The sequence below is a fragment of the Panthera tigris genome, chromosome A3, assembly GCF_018350195.1.
Source record: "Panthera tigris isolate Pti1 chromosome A3, P.tigris_Pti1_mat1.1, whole genome shotgun sequence".
NCBI classification, from domain to species: Eukaryota; Metazoa; Chordata; class Mammalia; order Carnivora; family Felidae; genus Panthera; species Panthera tigris.
Window position 1 is genome coordinate 42,542,086 of NC_056662.1, and position 19,434 is coordinate 42,561,519.

The 19,434-nt window shown below is 38.6% G+C and overlaps 1 protein-coding gene across 1 annotated transcript in view; it reads left to right on the top strand.

The window, feature by feature from the left end:
* Positions 1-19,434, top strand: part of DSTN (destrin, actin depolymerizing factor) — a 35,545-nt gene that overhangs the window by 8,347 nt on the left and 7,764 nt on the right. Inside the window, exon 2 of the mRNA XM_042980944.1 lies at positions 18,976-19,283. Within this exon, the coding sequence (XP_042836878.1) occupies positions 18,976-19,283 (308 nt within the window). The remainder of the gene's footprint in view (positions 1-18,975; positions 19,284-19,434) is intronic.

The window sequence follows — 19,434 nt, forward strand, 5'->3', positions numbered from 1 at the left end:
GCACGCATGAGCAGGGGAGGGGCAGAGAGAGGGAGACAGAATCCACAAAGCAGGCTCCAGGCTCTGAGCTGTCAGCATAGAGTCTGACACAGGGCTCGAACCTGTGAACCATGAGATCATGACATGAGCCAAAGTCGGACACTCAACTGACTGAGCCACCCAGGCACCCCTAGATCCTAATTAGATTAACAGTCTTTTTTTCTTTATATTCTGATTATACCATCACATGCTTCAGCAATTGTAGATACAATGAAAAGGGTGGAAGGGAATGCATTAGAACATGTTTCCAATTGTTTTATTAGTTTTAAAACTAATTTTGTTTAAATTATATATGATCAACTTTATTTTATGGTCTACTTTTAAATTTTATTTTTCAGGTAACTTGACTTTAGAAATTGAAGTATAGTTAACATACAATTTATGTTATTTTCACATGTATAACAACATAATGATGTGACAGTTACCTGCATTAGGAAATATTCACTGTAAGTGGTTATTGTCTGTCCTACAAAGCTATTGACTATATTCCCTATGCTGTACTTTATATCTCTGTGACTAATTTTTTTTTTAATTTTATAACTGGAAGTTTGTGCCTCTTAATCACCTTCCCTTATTTCACCCATCTCCATCCTCCTCCCCTCTGGCAGCTACCAGTTTGTTTTCTGTGTATGAGTCTGTGTCTGTTTTTGTTTGCTTTGTTTTTTAGATTCCACCTATGAGTGAAATCATATGGTATTTGTCTTTCCCTGACTTGTTTCACTTAGCATAATACCCTGTAGGACCATCTGTGTTGTTGTCAATGGCAAGATTTCATTTTTTTGTACAGTGGAGTAATCTGTGTGTGTACATATACATCATTTTATCCATTTATCAATGGATACTTAAGTTGTTGCCATATGTTGGCTGTTGTAAATAATGTTGCAGTAAATGTAGAGGTGCATGTATCTTTTAATGAAGTTAGTGTTTTTGTTTTCTTTTGGTCAATACCCAGAAGTGGAATTACTGGGCTGTATGTTTAACTTTTTGAGGAACCTCCATAGTGTTTTCCATAGTGGCTGCACCAATTTGCATTCCCACCAAAAGTGCCTGAGAGTTCTCTTTTCTCCACATCCTTGCCAACACCTGTTATTCCTGGTCTTTTTGATACTAGTCATTCTTACTGATGTGAGGTAGTGTCTCAGGTGATTTAATTCTTAATGTAAAAATATCTTGTCTTCCACTCTTAGTATTTTTCCCAAAGAAATTAATGTATAATCAAACAGTTCTTCACCCTCAAGATTTAGAATAGCAACCATTTATTCAATAAATAATTGAGAACTTGTTATGGACTAAAAACTGATCCAGGTACTAGGGATATAGTACTAAAAAAGTCCTCTATTTGTAGAAGCTACCTTCTAATGGGGCAGGGGACGGGGAGAGAAAAACAAAATGGCAAGATCATGTCAGAGAATTGTTAAGTGGTACGGAGGAAATAGTGTCATCAATAGGCAGTGCTAGAAGAGTTGGCTTCTTTTAGCCAGATTGTTAGGGAAGGCCTCTTAGGAGGTGACATTTCAGCTAAGACTTGCATGGCAAAAAATAACCATGTGAAGAGCAGTTCAGGCCGAAGGAACTCTATAAGTAGAAAGGCCTTGAGAAGAGAACGAACTTGACATGCCAAGGACAAAAAAAGGTTTGTGTAGCTGGAATTCAGTAAAAGGGGGACAGAAAAGTAGGAAATGGATTGTTGGCGAGAGCTGGAACAGGAAGAGCTTACAGACCAACGTCAGGAACGTGAATTTAATTCTCATTGCTCGAGGAAGCTATTGCGTGTGTGGTGGGGGGAGGTGTTAAGGTGTTAAGTAGTGGCATAAGATAGAGTTGACTCCTGTGGAGATGTGCAAGTGGGACAAAGAGTAACAGACTGTTGCTGTTCATCCAGTTGATGGTGGTGGCTTGGATTGGAATTGTTAGGAGTGGGCAAATGAGCAGTGCTTAGATCAGATACATATTTTGGAGGTAGAGCTGACAGGACCGACTGATAATTTGGGTGTGTGGTTTAAGAGAAAGACATCAAGGATAACTTACTCTTAAGACCAGAGGTGTTAGGTAGTTGGTAGTTGGTGGTGTCATTGTGCTGGGGACTAGAAAAGAATCTAAAATAAGATCGTTTGGCAAAGAGTGAGGTTCTTAGAACTTTGAGGAATAACAAATTGATCCAGAGGTATTTTCCATTTTTAGAGTACCTGATTTCATATGTGGTTATTATAATAATGTATGTACATTGTAAAACATTAAAAATTTACTTGTAATGACAATTCCAACCAAAGTATTAACACTTGGTGCATTTTCTTCCGGATCATTTTTAAATGTATCCTCATTATTTCAGTAAATAATTGCTTGGTACCTTTTAGGAACCAGGTACTGTAGTGGGCTTTGGAGATTCAACAGTATACAAGACTAAGTCCCTGTCCCTATGAAGTATACATTCTAATGGGGGAGATAGGTAAGGAATAAGTAAACACATGAATAAGATAATTGCAGATTGTAATAAGTACTATAATGGAAGTAAGGGAGAAAGTGAATATCCAGAGATCGTCAATATAGATTTTTCTCACACAGTGGAGTTTATCTGTAACAGTTTTATATCCTTTATTTCTCATGTCCCAGTGTGACAAGGGTGCCGAGTAATTCAGTGCGGGGGGAAATAGTGTCTTCAACAAGTGGTGCTGGCACAACTGGATATCCACATGTGAAAGAATGAATTTGGATCCCTGCTTCACACTATATACAGAATTTAACTCAAAGTGGCTTCTAGATGTAAATGTAAGAGCTAAAGCTGTGTAACTCCCAAAAGAAAATGTAGGCATAGATCTTTATGAGTTTGGGTTAGACAGGGTTTTTTTGTTTGTTTTTTGGAAGAGGGGTTTGGGCAATGTTCTTGGCATTTATAAGCAAGAGCACAAGTGACCAGAGAAAAATAGAACAATTGGACTTTATTAGAATGCAATGCTTTTTTTTTTTTTTTTTTTTTTTGAGAGACAGTGCGAGAGGGGCAGAGAGAGAGGGGTGAGAAGGAGAATCCTAAGCAGGCTCTGCACTGTCAGTGCAGATCCCAATGTCGGGCTTGAATTCCTGAACTGTGAGATCATGACCTGAGCGGAAACCAAGACTGAGCCACTAGAATTAAAGACTCTTGCATCAGAGAACACCATCAAGAAAGCAAAAATGCAACCCATGGAATGGGAGAAAATATTTGCAAATCATGTCTGACAAGGAGCTTGAATCTAGAATATATCAAAGTGTACAGAGTGCCTGGGTGGCTCCTGATTTTGGCTCAGGTCATGATCTCCCAGGTTCGTGAGTTTCAGCCCCACATTAGGCTCCTTGTACTGACAGTGTGGAGCCTGTTTGGGATTCTCTCTCTCTCTCTCTCTCTCTCTCTCTCTCTCTCTCTCTCTCTCTCTGTCTCTCTCTGTCTCTCTCTGTCTCTATCTGTCTCTATCTCTGTCTCTATCTTTCTGCCCCTACTGTGCACACTCTCTCAAAATAAATAGATAAATTAAAAAAAAATAGAATATATCAAGGAGTATCTCAACTCAGTAGTAAAAAGGCAATCCAGTCATATAGACAAAGGCTTTGAATAGACATTTCCTTAAGGAAGATATACAAATAGTCAATAAGCGCACGAAACAATGCTCAAAATCATTAGCCATTAGGGAAATGCAAATCAAAACCACAACGAGGCACTACTACGTACCCACTAAGATGGCTATAATAGAAAAGACAAGAGTAATAAATGTTGGCAAAGCTGTGGAAAAGTAGGAACCCTCATACATTGCTGGTGGGAATGAATGTGAAGTAGTGCAGCCACTTTGGAAAATGCTTTGCCGGTTCTTTAAAAGGTTAAGCTTGGAAGTTGCCATTGACCCCAGCACTTTCTCCCCTAGTTATATACCAAGTGAACTGAAAAGACATGTCTACATAACTGTCTACATAACATAACTGTCCTGTGGATATATTATACTTTGCAATTCTCCTGTTTCTGTTTGAACTATCTGGTTTTTAGTATGCAGATTATTCCCCCAGAATAAACTTCTCGAAGTGAAATTACCAGGTTAAAGTGTCAAAGGGTTTGGATTATTTTAAGGCTCTTAAATTAAATGGCCTAATTGCTTTCTGAAAGCTAAGAGTGAGTTAAACAGTTACTTAATGGTGGAAGATGACTCTGGAAAAGTAGGTTGGTTCTGATAATAAAGGGCCTTCTATGCTCTGTTAATGAATATGGACTTTACCTTGTAGGTGCTTTGGAATTGGTGAATATTTTTAATCTTGAGAGTGATATGAGATGTTAAGAGTAGAGAAGAAGGAATAGATTTGAAATACACATTTAAGGAGGGGCTGGTAGGGCTTAGAAATGGAGTGCGACCATGGGAAAAAAGGTTAACCAACAACATCAAATCTGTTTCCTCTCTTAGGTTCATTGACATACTAGCTAATTATCCAGAGAGAAGCCAAATTGTTAAACCAAAGAGAAATCTTTTGCCTTTAGCTTATTATGTGTTCAAAATGATCTTTCTCAAATGGGAGTGGAATATTTTTTATATTGTTACTTGAAGTAAAGACTAGAAGTAATGTATAATTTCTTCCATTCAGGATAATTTATGTTAAGGAAAAGTCACCGTGTTTAGTGTAAGTTTTTCAGTTTTTGCAAATGTATACAGTTGTGTAACTACCATGACAGTCAGCATAGTTCCTTCACTCCAAAAATTTTTCTTCTGTTAATCTTTCTTCCCACCAACCACCACTGATTTGTTTTTTGTCCCTATAATTTCACCTTTGCAAGAATGTCCTACGAATGGAATTACCCAAGCAGATACTTTGAGTTAGGCCTCATTTCACTTAGCATAAAGCATTTGTGCATCAGCAGTTTCTCCTTTTTACTGTGGGTAGTATTCTGTTCCCCAGTTGAGGAATAGAGTCCTTTTTTAATTGTTTCCTGTCTTAGTGAAGAGTAAGGCCAATGAGATCTTTTTCTTTTCCTAATATTGATAAATGGCTTGAAATAGTCATTCTCTCCACCTTGGTAAAGCTACTACTGATAGATACACACCTTATTATTAAATAGTGCCCTTAGTTTTTCAATTGTGGAATCAAACACCTATTTAACAAGGGTGTAGATTGCACAACTTGTGAAATGTGTCAATGTGCTTTATGGGATATTGATTTCTTAAAGGTTATGTTCTTTGCATATTGGTCGTTTTACACATTAATGTCTCTTCAGCATTCAGAAATTAAACGGTACTTATATATCAGTTTTAAAAAATGATAATTTGTCACTTTTAAAACAATACTAAGGAGAGAACTTGTATTGGTTAAGTAAACATTAGGCAGCTTCACAATTCTGGGTAGATGGGAGATTGTGTGTATATGTTGGACAGGGAATTGATAAAGATACTAAGAGTTAAGGTGATATCTCATTGTGGTCTTAATTTGCATTTCTGTGATAATTACTAATGTTGAGCACTTGCTCATCTGTTGGTCATCCAGGTCTTTGGAAAAATGTCTATTTAGGGGCGCCTGGGTGGCGCAGTCGGTTAAGCGTCCGACTTCAGCCAGGTCACGATCTCGCGGTCTGTGAGTTCGAGCTTCAGCCAGGTCACGATCTCGCGGTCTGTGAGTTCGAGCCCCGCGTCGGGCTCTGGGCCGATGGCTCAGAGCCTGGAGCCTGTTTCCGGTTCTGTGTCTCCCTCTCTCTCTGCCCCTCCCCCGTTCATGCTCTGTCTCTCTCTGTCCCAAAAATAAAAAAAATAAAAAAATTAAAAAAAAAAAAAAAAGAAAAATGTCTATTTAGATCCTCTGCCCATTTTTAAATTGTATTGTTGGCCTTTTTTGCTATTGAGTTGTGTAAGTTATTTATATGTTTTGGCTATTAACCCCTTATCAGATATATGATTTGCCAAAATTTTCTCCCATTTCGTAGGTTGCCTTTTAATTTTGTTGATGGTTTCCTTTGCTGTGCAGAAGCATTTTAGTTTGATGTAGTCCCACTTGTTTATTTTTGCTTTTATTGCCTTGCCTTTTGGTGTTAAACGAAAAAATCACAAAGACCTATGTGAAGGAGCCTATCTCCTGTTTTTTAATTCTAGTGTTAACTGCTTCAGGTCTTAACATTCAGGTCTTTAATCCATTTTGAGTTAATTTCTGTGTATGGTATAAGACAGTGGTCCAGTTTCATTCTTTTGTATGTGGCTGTCCAGTTTAACAACACCATTTATTGAAAACACTGTCCTTTTTCCAGTGTATGTTCTTGGCTTCATTGTTGTAAATGAATTGACCATATATATGTTGAATGGCTATTATCAAAGAGACAAGAAATAACAAGTGTTGATGAGGATATGGAGGAAAGGGAACCCTGGTGCACTGTTAGTGGGAATGTAAATTGATACAGCTATTATGGGAAACAATATGGAGATTCCTCAAAAAATTAAAAATAGAACTACCAGCAACTCCACTTCTGGGTATTTGTCCAAAGGGAACAAAAACATTTGAAGAGATAAATGCACCCCCATGTTCATTGCGGCATTATTTACCGTAGCCGAGGCATGGGAGCAACCTAAATGTCCACGGATTGATGACTGGATAAGAAAATGTGGCACGCGTGTGCGCACACACACACACAGGAATTCTTCAATATTATTTAACCATAGAAAAAAATATTGTCATTTGTGACAACATGGGTGGAACTTATGTGCAGTGAAATAAGTCACAGGGAAAAAGACAGATACTGGATGATCTCACTTGTATGTGGAATCTAAACAAAACAAAACACCCCCCACCCTGAACTCCTAGATACAGAAAACAGATTGATGGTTGTTAAAGATGGTCAAATGGTTGAAGGTGGTCGAAAGGTACACATTTCCCAGTTATCAAATAAGTCATGGGGATGTAATGTACAGCATGGTGTCTATAGTTAATAATGCTGTATTACATATTTGAGAGTTGCCAGAAGAGTAAATCTTGAAAGTTCTTATAAGACAAGAATTGTAACTGTGTGGTGATGGATGTTAACTAGACTTATCGTGGTGATCATTTCACAGTGTACACAAGTATTGAATCATGCTGTGCACTTGAGATTAATGTTATATGCCAATTTATAGCTCAAAAGAACTCTTTCAGTATTATCATGAAGACCTTCATGTTTTCATGATGTGGTAGGTAATGAGTTGTCACTTATAAGTCAAATAGTGTAAAATTTTTTTCTCTTTACAACTTTCTTTATCAGTTATGAGGATTTATGCAAACAGTATTTCACAGGACTAAAGTTCTGTATCTTTAGGAAAAAGACCATAATAGCAGATCTCATCAAGACCAAAACATTCCAATAGAGATCAATAAAAATTACTTAGAGGTTTTTTTTTTTGCTTTATTTTTTCCTGAAAATACTAAAGTTTTGAGATGGATGATTTTCCTTGGTATAAATTGAAGAATTGTACTATAAAGGATGGAAAAAAATACCCTGAAGGCGATGGTACATTTTGTAAAAATTTTATGGGATAATCATTTTTCAAAACCTGTGAAAGTAGATGATAGTTCTGATTTGAAGTAGGGTTGAAAAAAAAGATCCTGAGTTAAGGAGCACTAAGTGAGAATCACACAAACAATAGACAGTTAATCACAGTAGTAGGTAGTACTGTGATAGAAATAATTGTATTTCGTGTCAGTACATAGAAGGATCATGTGATTTAGATTAGAGGTGGTGATTGAAGGACCAAGTAAGAGTTGCCTTTCCAGAGGATGTGATGCCTGAGCTGAGCCCTGAGGGATTTAACCAGATGAAGAGAAGGATGATGAAGCATTTCAAGAGAACATGGTGTATTCAAGAGAATCGCAAAGAATTGTACATGGCTGGAATTAAGGGGAATGTGTCAGGAACAAGTGGGAAAAGAGGCTGCAGCAGTAGGCCATAAAGAGCTTGATATGGCATGGATTTTATCCTGAAGAAAGTTGGAAACTCTAAAAAGAAAACAGTAAAAGCATAAGACTGTCTGCCAGTGTGTTTACTGTCCCTGGCTTGCCCTCCTACCTCCCATTTTTCTGTCTAGTCCTTTAGTGAGAAGTGGGGAGTTTTATTTTCTCTACCATGCTTATAAAACTTATTGTTCCCACTCTTCCTACCCTCCCCTTCTGACTTTCTGCTTCCCAGTTGTGGCGGGAAATCAGTTGACAAATCTGGTTAGCATTGTCTATACAATTGCGCACAGTACGAATGACATGGATTACTTTATGCAGCTAGGCATTGTATCTAATCCACTTTCACTGTTGAGATGACTTCTGTAAGGTTTTGTTTTCTGTTTTCTTTTGATGGGGTGTGGGTAGCGTTTCATAGAGTTTAGGATATTGATTGAATTTTTTCCCTACTGAGTAAGGTATAAACATAAAATTTGTTTTAGCGGAACTCTTTAAAATAAAAGTAACATATAGCTGGTAGAATTGCTGTTCAGTCTGTGTAGGCTGTCTCAAGGACACTGTGCCTTGCTATGAGGTGAATGAAGGACTTCCGTAGTTGGAAATTGTTTTCAGGAATGAATGAGTGTATTAAGGCAGAGAGTTAACTTGGATTTCTTTCTGGATTGCCGATAGTTTACGTAGTTACTTTGTGCAAATTACGGAATGGTGTTCCCTCTGGTGATGTGGCCTCAGGAGACTGGTAGATGGCACTCCTTCAAACAATTGAAGCCCTGCAGGCACATCCCTTGGCTAGTGGACCATGAACTTGAATTTAGCTCTTGTCTTGCACCCTTAAGCAAGGCACAATCTTTAAAACTGTACTTAACAGCTCCAGATATTTTGAACTTAAGTGATTGAGGATTTGCTATGTGCTTGCTTGGCTGATATATACTAGGGTAGGGACAAATTTTAGAACAGCCTTTTACCTTGCCCCACAGGCCCCAGTTTTCATCACTGTAGATTTTTTTGACTTAGGCATGTAAGTGGTAGCTCTGCCTAGCAGCATAGTAAGAGGTAGTGTAACTGAATTGTGACTGTTTGAGAGGGCTGTTAAGCTTTGCCCTTGCGTGTCTTTGCTCTGCAGCCATTCAGTAGTTATGGGACGGAAGAGGAAACATACGTCAAATGTCAGTATGGTTTAGTTTGTAGTTCTGGTTATCAGGGAACAGATGGAAATGACTGTTTCAAATACAAGTTTTAAGCTGTCTGGATTTCTTTTCTTTTCTTTTTTTTTTAATGTTTTACTTATTTTTGACAGAGACAGAGCATGAGCGGGGGAGGGGCAGAGAGAGAGGGAGACACAGAATCCGAAGCAGGCTCCAGGTTCCGATCTGTCAGCACAGAGCCCGATACGAGGCTCGAACCCACAGATCGCGAGATCATGACCTGAGCCAAAGTCGGATGCTCAACCAATTGAGCCACCCAGGCACCCCTGTCTGGATTTCTTCTATCCATAGCCTTCCACTCCCCAAAGGCTTCATTAAAAATTAGCCACATTGGTAGCTAAAAGGAGTTGAAGAAGCTCTGACCAGGTTTTCTGGTTAAGAATAACATGACTCCTCAGTTACTGAATGGTACCATTGACAGGCACTGTATTTAGGTGATTTACTTGTATTGTGTGTTCAGTCCTCTTGAGGTAGGATGATCATGACTCATATTTTGCAGATGATGAAAGTGAGGTTTAGAGAAGCTAACTAACTTGCTCATTGTTACAAGATTTGAGTAAGAGATTCAGTATGCTTTCTCCTCTGTTTAAAAAGTCTTCTAAGATTAAATCTTCCAAATTCTGTTTATGAGAAAGAGAACATAGTAAAGTAAAAAATTACATATCTGACTTTATTTAAAACATATATTCCCAATTAATTATAAAATTCATATGGAATGGTAATGTGTAATATTACATAAAATGAAGTTACCCTTTTTTTTATTTTAGAGAAAAGAGTGCATGTGAGCTGGGGAAGGGGCAGAGGGAGAGGGAGAATTGCCCCTATCCTTATTGGTACTAGAAAACTTTGTAGGAGCCCCTGGGTGGCTCATTCAGTTAAGCGTTCAGCTCTTGATTTCAGCTCAGGTCATGATCCTGTGGTGCTTGGGATCGAGCCCCACATCAGGCTCCACGCTGATGGCATGGAACCTTCTTGGGATTCTTTGTCTCCCTCTCTTATCTCTGCCCTTCCCCTGCTCATATTTTCTCTCTCTCTCTAAAATAAAAAACATTAAAACACTTTGTAATCTGGATTCATTATTTCAAAATTCTGGTGCTTTAATTTCAACTTTTTTTTTTAATTTCAACTTTTTTTTAATTTCAACTTTTTTTATTTTGAGAGAGAGAGCGTGAGTGGGGTGCAGGACAGAGAGAGAGAGAGAGAGAGAGAGAGAGAATGAATGAATGAATCCCAAGCAGGCTCCTTGCTGTCCGTGCAGCACCAATATGGGGCTCGATCTTGTGAATTGTGAGATAATGACCTGAGCTGAAATTAAGAGTTGGATGCTCAACCTGCTGAGCCACCTAGGTGCCCCTCAGGTTATCTTCTTTTGGCCTCAAGATGTTAATAAACTATAGTTACTTAAGAGTATTTCATATTTTCCCCTCCTGCTAATGTTTATCTCAGCTTTTCAGTGCACTCTTCACTCCCCGAATCAAGGGTAAAAGAGCTCCCAGCTTGTTGAGAGGAGTCCTGGGCGCTAAGACCAGCACTCCCTGTTGCCCTGTCTGACCTCATGGTTTTAGTTATACTTTATAAAATCATTATCAAGAATCAAGGGGCCATTTGTTTTATCTTCCATATCTGTGCAATTTCAGGGGTATACTGGGTGTAACAGATCCAAGCATATTTATTTATTACAGTTGGATAGTATATAGTTCCGTAGTATTAAAAGTATACACTTTACCTGGTGGACTTTTTATTACTTTCATGGGCAGAATTTAGTACTACAACACTACTAGCTATAGAAGACCATACTTTTTTAACATCAAAGCCTCTGAAGCTGCCATCTGGAAAGATGTGAGAAAGTAAGCATTTGATGAAACGCTAATCACCGAACTATACTTTATTCTGACTCCTTCCTTTCTACCTTTCCTCTCTCAGCCAGTTGTTGTCAAGTGCAATTGTTTGCACCTTCACAGTACCGGCACCCAGTCGCCTCCTTGTACTGTTCCCACTACACTGCTGAAGGCCTTGGGTACCTCTTGCCTTGCTTACCGAATGAGCCTTTTGGCTGGTCCTCTTTTCTCTTTAAAAATATCCAGTGTCTCCAAACTCAGCCTACTATTCATGGCCTCTTCCACTTGAAGCCAGTCCACATCTGCATTTTCTCTTCCTGTATCCTCCTCTCTTATTGTTTGTGCCAGGTTTGCTTTGTCAGGAACTGTCTTCCTTCTTTCAACCTTATTTTGGAGTGCTTTAAGTCAGCTTACATGTGGAATCCTCCCTGACTCCCTGCATCCCTCTGACCCCTCATTTAATCTCTGCTTTCTTTATCAAGGAATAATGTAAGTTTTACCAAGTATTGAAGCTTTATGTATGCTGTCTTTATCTTCTTCAGTGGTCAAATAAGCTTTCTTGGGGGTCTTGGGAAATCTTTGATTTCCTCAGAGGAATGCAGCAGTGAACGAAAGCAGACACAGTCTAAAGTAACTTACAGCCTATTTGGGGAGACAGTCATTATTTAATAATCTTAGAGAACATCGAAGGTACTTACCCAAAAAATACAAAAATACTAATTCAGAGGAATATATGCACTCTTGTGTTCATAGCAGCATTATTTATAATAGCCCAGATATGGAAGCAGCCTAAGTGTATATTGATAAATGAATGAATAAAGGTGTGGTGTGTACACACACACACACACACACACACACACACACACACAGGAATATTCAGCCATAAAAAGGGATGAAATCTTGCCATTTGCAACAATATGGATGGAGTAGAGAGTATAATGCTAAGTGAAATAAGTCAGTTGCAGAGGGGTGTAGGGTGGGGGAATGGGTGCAGTAGGCGATCGGGATTAAAGAGTACACTTACGAGCACTGAGTAATGTATAGAATTGTTGAATAACTAATTGTACACCTGAAACTAATATAATATTGCATGTTAGCTGTACTGGAATTAAAATTAAAAACTTAATAAAAAGGGGTGCCTGGGTGGCTCAGGCAGTTAAGCGGCTGACTCTTGATTGCGGCTCGGGGCATGACCTCACGGTTTGTAGGTTTGAGCCCTGAGTTGGGCTCCACGCTGATAGCACAGAGCCTGCTTGGTATTCTCTCTCCCTCTCTTTCTTTTTAAAAAAAAAAAAATTTTTTTTTAACGTTTTATTTACTTTTGAGACAGGGAGAGGCAGAGCATGAACAGGGGAGGGTCAGAGAGAGGGAGACACAGAATCTGAAACAGGCTCCAGGCTCTGAGCTGTCAGCACAGAGCCTGACGTGGGGCTTGAACTCACGGACCATGAGATCATGACGTGAGCCGAAGTCGGCCACTTAACCAACCGAGCCACCCAGGCGCCCCACTCCCTCTCTTTCTTTGTCCCTCACATGCATGTGCTCGTTCTAAATAAATAAATAAATAAATAAATAAATAAATAAATAAAAACACGTTGAAACTGTGGTAAGTGCTATGGGATAGAGTACATGGTATTCATGGTGTCATAGATGTTATAGTGGTTTTGACCCAGACAACTTTTTTGCAAAGTGAGAATTGAGCTGAGGGAATTAGACAAAGAGGGGTAGGGAAGTGCTGTTAGAGTGTAAGGTAAGAGCAAAGGTGGGAGGGAGCATGGCCAATATAAACCACCGAAAGAAGGCCAGGATGGTGAGATTACAGAGTTCATGGGGTATAAGATAAGGCTGGAGAGCTGGGTAGGACCAGTGGATGTTAAAGAATTATTACAGCTTTTACCCTCAGATCAATGCAGAGCCATTGAAATGTTTAAGCATGGAGATAAGATTTGTGTTTCAGATCTCTGGCTGCAGTGTAGAAGATGAATTGGAGGTGGAGGGGATCAGCAGTGGGCATGGGCAGTCTGTTGTATTTGAACAACTGCAATAACGTATTAAACCCAAAGTCTCGGTGACTTGACACAGAAAATACTACTCTCTATCTCGTGGAGTTCAGGGGAGTCGGGCAGCCTTCTTCTGTCTTGAAGTGTGTTCACCAAGGTCCTCTTGTCAGGAGAAGACAGAGCTTGAAGATCACTGTTAAAGAGCCAGGGCTAGAAGTCATTTGTAGTACTGTGTACAGCTTTTGCTAAGCAGAACTCCATGGCTGCCCGCTGAACTTGCAAGGGAGGCTGGGGAATGTAGTCTTCCTGTGTGCTCATGAGGAGGAAGCAGTGTGGTGTATACATAATCTTGATCTCTCTCCCCTGCAACCACTTGGGAGGTTATTATAGCAGTCAGATAACAGGCAGTGGTGGCTTGGGCTGGAAGAGTGGCAACAGAGATGGAGAGAGCCGAAGGTCTTGGAAAAGATACAAAAAACCAAAGGGCTGAATGTGGTGAGGGAGAAAGAAGTGTTGAGGATATCTCTTAGGTTTGGAGCCTATGTAACCCGGATGGTGGTATGTACTGAGAAAGGAAAACTGGCTAGAAGAGGACTTTGGACATGCTGAGCGTCCGATCTCTTTTGAGTCATGCAGCTGGAGATTTTAGATAGGAAATTGGGTGTAAAGGCTTCCAGGTCAGGCAGAAATCTGAATAATGTGTGAGTCATTTGGATTAGATGATTGAAACCTTACGCGTGATAAAATCTCCTAGGGAGAATGCAGAGTCCTTCCTTTCCACCTAACTGCCATCAGCATCTCAGTACTGCCAGATTGCTCTACTGTCACCCTCTCTGACCTCAGCTGACCTTTAGATGTCCTCAGAGCCTCTTTGCTTGTCCTCAGGTGATCCCCTTGGGAACTCCTTGTAACAGCTGTTCTAAATCTTTACCTAATATGCCCTCAAACCCCTGCTCTACTTCTTCTAGCTTATACTTCACGGAGAAAATAGAGCCTTTCAAGTACAGTTTTTAGCAGTGTATCTTCCTTCTCGAAACAGTTACCCTCCCCTTTTACTCTTTTAGAGGGAAAAATGTGTAGGTTCCCCCCACTATCCAAAAGTAGAGTGATCCTTTGAAACCTTTCATAAGCCAGAATGGTGTAGCAATTACCATTAATTTATATGGAAAAACTTGGGGTGCCTGGGTGGCTCAGTTGGTTAAGCATCCGACTTTGACTCAGGTCGTGATCTCACAGTTGGTGGGTTCGAGCCCCGTGTAGGGCTCTGTGCTGACAGCTCAGAGCCTGCTTCGGGTTCTGTGTCTCGCTCTCTCTCTACCTCTCCCCTGTTTGTGCTCTGTCTCTCTCTCTCTCTGTCAAATATTAAAAAAAAAATAACAAACAAAAAAAAAATTTATATGGAAAAACTTTTGAGCATTTGCAGACCCAAAAACATGACCTTTTTTCTTAGGCTCTTCTGATACCTTAGGACACACCTTGATAACAAATGAACAAAATAAATCAAGATAAAGCACACATGCCCACAGACACTGTTTAAAGCTATGGTGTCTTGATGAGGAAATGCTGAGTGTAGATCTGGCCAAGGAGCTTGACAGGGCCACTCACTGCTCGGGGGTATGGACTGCTTCCATACAAATGCTGAACACTAGTTTTGCTATTTGCCTTTTTTTTTTTTTTTTTTTTGTAAAAGTGAAAATCTTTAGATTTCTTTTGGTCTGCAAAAACATACTAATGGCAGGTCTTTCATAAAAGTAAAGTGGTATAACTTGAACTTTGGAAAATCAAGGGATATTTGTATATTCTTTTCTAAGACTGATGATCCCGTCATCTCATAGAATTTTTGTGATTTATAAGTGTCTGATGACTTTAAGTACTCTTTCTCTCTCTCTCTCTCTCCCCTCCATATATATATGTATGTATGTGTGTGTGTGTATACATATATATATATGTATATATATGTATACACACATATATATATGTGTGTATGTATATGTGTGTGTGTGTGTGTATGTATATATATATATATATATATATATATACACACACATATATATATATATATATATATATATATATATATATATATACACATATATATATATATTCCTCCCGCCTTTGGTGTTTTGGTTTTCCTCCTCTTGTTCCTTCAAACTCTTAAACTTTTAGTATGGTCAGATTTCCCCAGTCCTAAGACAATTTCTGTAAAGTTAGCACACTATTTTCCCTTTGCCATTAACCATCTTGTGCCTTCTGTCTTTAACTCCTCAGTTTACCCCAGTAAATCTTCAGCCCATTACCCTGGACTTCTGCCCATTCCTCCAATCTCCTGAAATGCATAGAAACTCAATTGCCAAACTTGGTGGTCTGTTTCAGTCATTCTCAAGCTTCAGAGTTTTTGGTATTGTTGACCCCTTCTGGCCACTCTCTCGTGGCTTCTAGGATGCTGTTTTCTCCCTTCTAACTTTTTCTTTATGGTTTCCTGATCATTTCTTCTTAGTCCCCTTGACTTGCTACTCTTTTGCTACTTAATGGTAGTGCCTCTAAGATATTGATTATAGTCCAAAATACCTATCAGATACATGCTCACATTGCCAGCTGCTAACTGGTCATCTCCACCTAGATGTCTTTAAAATTAACATACTCTGGATATTTGTAATTGCTTCAGAAGTGGTCTTCCTGTTTTCATTGTGTTTGCCAGTTTTTCCTTCACAGTCTTCAATGTTAATTTCCTCAAGCACAAGTGTCTGTAGTATTCCTTTCATCAGAAACCTTCATAAACCTCCTTTCTGATAGAGAAAAGCTCAAAACTTCTCCTTACTGAAGCTTTTAAGGTTCCTCTAAATTACAGCTAGATTTGGCTGAGATTAGTTGCATTATAATTGCAGAATACATATTGACTTTGTTTTCAATTACTGGTATGTGATTAATAGGATTTATTTCCAAGTCAGAATTTAAAGTGTTGTTTGAGGGAATTCACTTAGATATTGACAGGTACATTCAAATGATTGGTTGTATATAAGACTTCCAATGTTTCCTTCATGCTTTTAAATATGGGTTGGTCAGTTGTGGTTTATGGATCAGCATATGGACTAGGGAGTTAGAGGAAGTGGGGGCTCTTTCTAGTGTTCATTAATCTTTGTTACTTTGGACATTTTATTCACCTCTGTTCAAAAAAGCAAAATAAAGATTCTTGTTTAACAGAAATGAACTGTTGAAGATCAGAACAATACTACTCTTAAAGCAGTAAAAGAAGGTTTAAGAAAATTGTTTTTTAAAAGCAGGAAAGTGATAAAATTGTATCGCTTTTGAGGTAGTTTTGTAGTCTTAATTTTCTCTACTACTTCATTAATTTAGAGTGAAAAGTTTATAAACAAAATGGATTAGATTAGATAGGATTGAAGTAGATTATGATCAGATATGGATTGGATAGGATTGAAGTGTGTTAGAGCTCTTTTAATAAATGAGATGACTATATGGCCCAGTTACCTCAATATTAAGTACATGCTAGAATCTTAGTATATTTTAATCCCCAGAATTCCTATATGCATTTTTAAAGTAATAGCTTTATTACTAAGATATAATTCACATATCATAAACTATAATTCAGTTATTTTCAGTATATTCAGACTTGTGCATCCATCACCACTGTCAAATCCTGGAGCATTTCATCACATCACATCACATCACATCACATCACATCACAGCACAGCACAGCACATCACATCACATCACATCACATCACATCACATCACATCACATCACATCACAGAAACCCCATGCCTGTTAGTGGTCACTCCCCATTCCTTTTCCCCCTTAAGCCCCTGGAAACCACTGATCTGCTTCCTGTCTGTGGATTTGTCTATATTGGACATTTCATAGAAATAGAATCATGCAATATATGGCCTTCTATATCTGGCTTCTTTCACTTAGCATAATGTTTTGCGAGGTTTATCCATGTTATACCATGTAACGCCACCTTATTTTTTTTATGGCTGGATAATACTCCACTGTATGGATACTACCACGTTTTGTTTGTCCATTCATCAGTTGGTAAACATTTGGGTCTTTCTACCTTTTAGCTATTATGAATCATGCTGATCTGAACATTCCTGTAAAAGTTTTAAAGTTTTATTTTATTTTTTAAATTTTGTATGAGAGAGAGTGTGTGCGCCCAAGTGGGGTAGGGGCAGAGAGAGAGGGAGAGAGAATCTTAAGCAGGTTCCACGCCCAGCTATATCTCAGGACCATGAAATTATGACCTGAGCTGAAACCAAGAGTCAGACGCTTAACTGACTGAGCCACCCAAGTGCCCCCGTGTACAAGTTTTTATATGGACATACGTTTTCATTTCTCTTGTGCCTATACCTAGTAGTGGCTTTGATAGGTATTAACTCTGTGTTTAACTTTTTGAGAAACTTCCAAATGATTTCCTGAAGCAGCTGCACTGTTTCGCGGTTCTGTCAGCAATGTAGAAGGGTTCTAGTGTTTCGACAGCCTCACCAGCATTTGTTACTGCCGTCTTTTTTGTTAGTCCTAGTGGGTGTGAAGCAGTAGTTCCTTGTAGTTTTGATATATTTTTCCCTAATGGCTAATGATGGTGAGCACTCCTTCCAAGTGCTTACTGACCCTTTTTATATCTTTCTGGCAAAGGTCTATTCAGATCCCTTAACTCTTTAATTTGGGTTGTGTTTTTAATTTTTGAGTTATAAGGGACTTTTATAATATTCTGGATACAAATTCCTTACTGGATATATGATTTGCAAATATTTTCTCCCCGTATGTGGGCTGTCCTTTCATCTTATATGCAGTTTTATTAATCACATTACTTGACATTAATTTTGCATTGTTTAGTATTTAAATTCTGTTAAGGTCATAAATCTTGCTTTAGAAAAGCTAACGTGCAAAACACAGTAGTTAATGAAGCATTAAAAATTATGGCTCTAGTGAAGTTAGTGTAAATAGAACACTTCTTAAAGATGAAAAGATTAAAAACTGGCTTTAGATTTTTTGCTCTGAAGATTATGTGTAACTGCTTCCTCATTTCAGAATAGCAGGTATAACATGGTAAAACTTATTTTTCTGGTCAGTATGATCTTAAACTGTCTTCTTTCTATAGCAGTAAACATTTTCTTACCCTTTTTTTAAATGTGCAATATAAAAGACCTATATCATTGTGTAAGCTTAAGATATACAAGGTAGTGATTTGATAGAGTTATGTATTACAGTGTGATGATTACATTAATACCACTATCTTGTCACTTAATTATCATTTCCATGGTCAAAACAATTAAGGTCTAGTCTCAGTTTTAGTTACCCTGATCTTAATTTAAAATTTGAAGATTTTAGGGGTGCCTGGGTGGCTCATTCAGTTAGGGTCTTGATTTCAGCTCAGGTCATGATCTCACGGTTGGTGGGATTGAGCCCTGAGTTGGGCTCTGTGCTGACAGTGCAGAGCCTTCTTGGGATTCTCTCTCCCTCTCCCTCTGCCCCTCCCCTGCGTGTGTGCTCATTTGGCCTCTCTCTTTCTCAAATAAATAAATAAAACTTAATTTTTTAATTGGTTGGGATTTTCCCAACCCAGCCATTCTGTCCCTCTGTTGTGCATTATGAAAAGAATTTTGGGTATCATTAACCCAAACTGGGAGATGACTAGTCCCCGGCAGGGCTCTGAACAACCTCTTCAAAAAGAAAAGAATCCACCTCAAGGAAGCATCTTTTTCTAGGTTTTAGGGTAGGAGGGGTTGCTGTCACTCAGTCTTCTCTTACTCCCATATAATAGTGATGAATATTTTATGTATGTAATCTTTTTAAAAGTTCAATGCCTGAAATTAGTGATTACAGCTTAGATTTTGTTTTTCTGTTGGATGATGAGTTCTTAAAAATTTGAAGTGCACGCCATTCTATAACAAAAAGTTACATAGTGTTATGTTTGGCACAATAAAAGTTGTAAGCTTCCTTCTGATTTTTTTCCCCCCCTTATAGGCCTCAGGAGTGCAAGTTGCAGATGAAGTATGTCGCATTTTTTATGACATGAAAGTTCGGAAGTGCTCCACACCAGAAGAAATCAAGAAAAGAAAGAAGGCTGTCATTTTTTGTCTCAGTGCAGACAAAAAGTGCATCATTGTAGAAGAAGGGAAAGAGATCTTGGTTGGAGATGTTGGTGTAACCATAACCGATCCTTTCAAGCATTTTGTGGGAATGCTTCCTGAAAAAGATTGTCGCTATGCTTTGTATGATGCAAGCTTTGAAACCAAGGAATCCAGAAAAGAGGAGTTGATGTTTTTTTTGTGGTAAGCATCAGAAATATCGAGGCTCTGTAAAACTCAGTGTTAATCTCTTATTGTCGGCACTTGGAAAACCAGTTCCTAGGGCCAACATGATTTTCAGTCAAGCTCTTTGCAGTCGTTGTCATTTAGTTTTTATTTTTAGGGCTTCATAATG